Source organism: Lycium ferocissimum, chromosome 6 (assembly GCF_029784015.1).
Source record: "Lycium ferocissimum isolate CSIRO_LF1 chromosome 6, AGI_CSIRO_Lferr_CH_V1, whole genome shotgun sequence".
In the NCBI taxonomy this organism is placed as follows: domain Eukaryota; kingdom Viridiplantae; phylum Streptophyta; class Magnoliopsida; order Solanales; family Solanaceae; genus Lycium; species Lycium ferocissimum.
The window spans coordinates 69,704,634-69,708,403 of NC_081347.1; the positions used below are offsets into that span (position 1 = coordinate 69,704,634).

The following is a 3,770-nucleotide window of genomic DNA, read 5'->3' on the forward strand; positions in this document are numbered from 1 at the left end:
GCAAGAGAATCTTAGAACAAAAAACACGAGCAACTATTAGTAACTTAAGAGGTTTATGAATTGTAAGAGATCATTAATTTCTAACTTTAGACACAAGAGATCTTAAAACAAAACACGGAAGAGATAATTTATATAAAACACAAGAGATAATTAGTAACTTAAAGAGATATATAATGGGAGAATAATCACAAGTACAAAGTTAACACCACCTACAGCCCCCACCCCACCCCAAAAAGACTCTCCTTAATTTCGGATTACTCCATGACAAGGTTTGGCACAAACAATTATGTGGATTCTAGAGTTAGTTCTTATAAATCCTCAAGCTATTGACTAGTGACTAATTCATAAGAAAGAATTAGAAAACTAATAATGGGGGACTCGAACAACAACATATAAATCAGTGGCCTGATGTTCTTCTGCTAGCTAGTCAACTTAGCAATTGCAAAAGTTCAATTCGTATCAGTAACAACAAATAAATCAGTGGTATAGCCCCGTTGCTTCTCTTCCAGTTTTTTAATAGAGAAAAGGCTTCTAAGAAAGGAAAATTGGAAAGTAGAACAATAAAAATAAACTTACCTCATTTCCCCCAACTTTAACATTCTCTTTACTTCCAACAACAGTTTTTTGCTCCTCCATCACCAACGTCTCCTCTAAACCATCCTCCTTTGACACGTCCCCATAGTCCTCTTCCTCCTCACTCTCCTCCGGCTCAGAAATAGTTTCGTAGGAAGCAGCTTCTGTCGTCATCTCTTAGGTTCAAATTTCAATTTTAAAAGGGGCTTTGGTTGATACAGAAAACGGGGGGATTTTAGAAACGAGTAAAACACAAGGAAAAGGGGGGTTTCTAAGGGCAAGTTCGCTCCCAACTGAACTCTTAGGTTCAAGATTTAATTTCAAGTTTCCTTTTACAAATACGTCCGTTTAAACTCACTTTTGCAAAAATAGACTTCCTTTTGCTATGTACGATGCCACATAGGAAATTTGAAAAAAGAACATTAATCTTAATTTTAAATTGCAAGTGAAATGTGAAATGCAAAACATGAACTTTCATTGTTCACCTGAGCCATGGGCTTTTGGATTTTGAGATTTTGTCTCCCTGGTCAGCGTCTTTATAGCTATTGTCAGATAATCTTGCTGCAATATCAGATAACTCATAAGTTAAAAATGAGTGCACGTTTACACAAGTAAATAGAAACGAGTTTAGAATGCATACGCGACTTGTTGCAGCAGTATAGATCTTCTCCTCAAACCTCACTGCAATTTTCTTAAGCTCCTGTACTCCTTCTTGCGCAGATATAGGAAGATGCCTCATTAAGGTCTCCATTCTAAACAGTCATATCAACAACAACAAAAAACCAGCATAAAGGTATGATAAGAGGACAAATTAGATAAATGTTAAAAATAATTTGACATTACGCCCTGCTGCAAACGACTAAATCTTTTTAAAGATATTCATATACCCTGATGTGAAACATTAAAACCTGTTAAATAAAACTTGTTTTCTCTTGATAACATCAGTTATTATCCATTAACACGATCAGCAACATGTCATTTCGACAAATCTAGAACAAATTGTAAGGCACGGAGAGAGTTAAAGTAGGCTTTCCACTTGAACTAGTTCATCGAGTAATCACCAACTATAGAAATATCTAGGGGATACTTCATAAACCTCTTGCCCTAGATATTCAATTAATCAACCTAGCAATGGGTACAGGGATGGACCTAACTTATAACATATGGTTTCACGTGAGTGAACCATAGCTTTTGCCCAAATCATGTATTTATATTAAGAAATTCACTAAATATCTATAAGTATTTGATTGCAAATTCAGTTATTATCGTCTATTAACTTGAAGTGGCCGTAAGAACTCATAAACTTCAAATTATTGGATCTGCATCTGAATGAGAATAGCCAATTCACCTGGTGAATTGAGTTTTGACAAAAAGTAAAGCTGGTAAAAACACAGGTCCGCAATTGACTTGTCATAATTCTGCGGCTAGGGCTGTTCACGGTTTGATTAAAAATTCATTCAAATTGGAAACCGAATCAAACGTGTATATATATATATATATATATCAATATTTATTTGAGTTTGGTTTTAAATTTTTTAAAACTAATAATATTGCGTTTGATTTGGTTTTACTAAAAACAAAAAGAAAAAATCGAATCAAACTGACAAATTTTATACATGAGTTTAAATACTTTGTATATTTTTTCATTAAATTTTTTATTTATCTCTAACAGGCTAATGAACTTTACACCTTAAGCTCATTTCTGAAAAGAAATTCATGATACCAAACTCATCTATTCAAAGAAACAACTATGAGATTTACCTCCATAATAATGAGTTATAAGTTGGAAAAAGATGGAAAATTCTTTCCTAATTATAGGGCAAAAAATGAAAGAGAAAATACTATTAGTTTTGTTAAATTCGAAAAATCGAATCAAACCGAAACAAACTGATGGATATGGATTATATTTGATTTGGTTTGGTTTTAATAATTTTAAAAACTGCCTAAGTTGATTTTATTTCGGTTTTAACCCAAAACTGACCCATGAACAGTGGCAGAGCCACATGCATCCACGGTTCGCTGGAAAATTACACTGTGTAGATACGTAAAAATAATTTTTTATTTATATATATTATGTGTTGAATCCCCTTAATTTCTTCGAATATTTGCGTTTTTATATTTTGACACACCTTAGTAAAAATTTCAGTTCCGCCACTACCCATGAACACCCCTAAATTCTGTCTAAGTGGTTATTTTCAGAAAACAAATAAACACAAAGGAACTCTAAATTTGAAATCCAAAAATCTTTAACAAATGAAAAACAAGTAGTACAATAAGTAGCCAAAAAAGAGAGAAAAAAAAAAAAAAAAGTTTACATCTTGTTGACAATCATTTGACGAGTATCGGGTGGAAGTTGAGTCTGCCAATCAGCATACTTAGCCCGAGCCTGAGCCCGAGTCATCACCATCTAAATTCTGATCTAATTAACAAAACGATTTTCCAAAAGAATATTACAGAATCACCAGAGACAGATAACAAGTGCATACTTCTTCGCAAAACAAAATGATCCTTTTATAGACTTCATTATAAAGTCTACCATTATTTTTTATTATTTTTAATATTTTAAGTGATGTATAATGTGGGTGTGAGTCAGCATATCCTGTTTCTCTGTCTTTCTATTTCCCTCTCTCAAGAAGCAAGAGATAAGACGCAAATAGTAGTCGTGCTAATTTATTCGAAGGTTGATCAATTTCGAAAGTCAAATAATTTTTTTAATTATGATTTTCTTAAGTTATTTTTATATATTGTGAATTATTAATTATATAGATTAACAGTACATTTTATGTAGTTTTTAAATATGTAAATTTTATTACGTATAAAATACTTGAAGAATCTATGTTGAAAATTAAGTAGAGAGGTTGTTTCCGATAGATCAAATGTAAATTATTTTATTAATATAAAATTAAAAATTTAAATTACTTTTAGATATGATTATTTAGCTAGTATAAGCTAGTAGTATTAATCAATAAGCATTTTTTAATTAAAAAATTATACTTCCTTTTTGTAATAACATAGTAATATGAGATGGATTACTAATGCATAGTTTGACTTGTGAAAGTTGGCGGAAAATACAATCACCCTCAAAGTGATCTAATTATCAATAGCTTTGATATCTTCTTCAAACAAATTCCAATTTAAATGGGCAACGACGATATATAAATTATTGATAAATTATGCGATGGATTACTAATGCATAG

At 31.6% G+C, this 3,770-nt stretch overlaps 1 protein-coding gene across 1 annotated transcript in view; it reads right to left on the reverse strand.

Moving 5' to 3' along the window:
* LOC132060229 (mediator of RNA polymerase II transcription subunit 15a-like) overlaps nt 1-3,168 on the reverse strand; it is an 81,681-nt gene extending 78,513 nt beyond the window's left edge. The window contains exons 1-2 of the mRNA XM_059453165.1: nt 2,889-3,168; nt 1,214-1,325 (exon numbers count right to left, since the gene is read on the reverse strand). Coding sequence (XP_059309148.1) covers nt 1,214-1,325; nt 2,889-2,980 — 204 coding nt within the window. The 5' untranslated portion in view covers nt 2,981-3,168. The remainder of the gene's footprint in view (nt 1-1,213; nt 1,326-2,888) is intronic.
* Nucleotides 3,169-3,770: the final 602 nt, after the last annotated feature.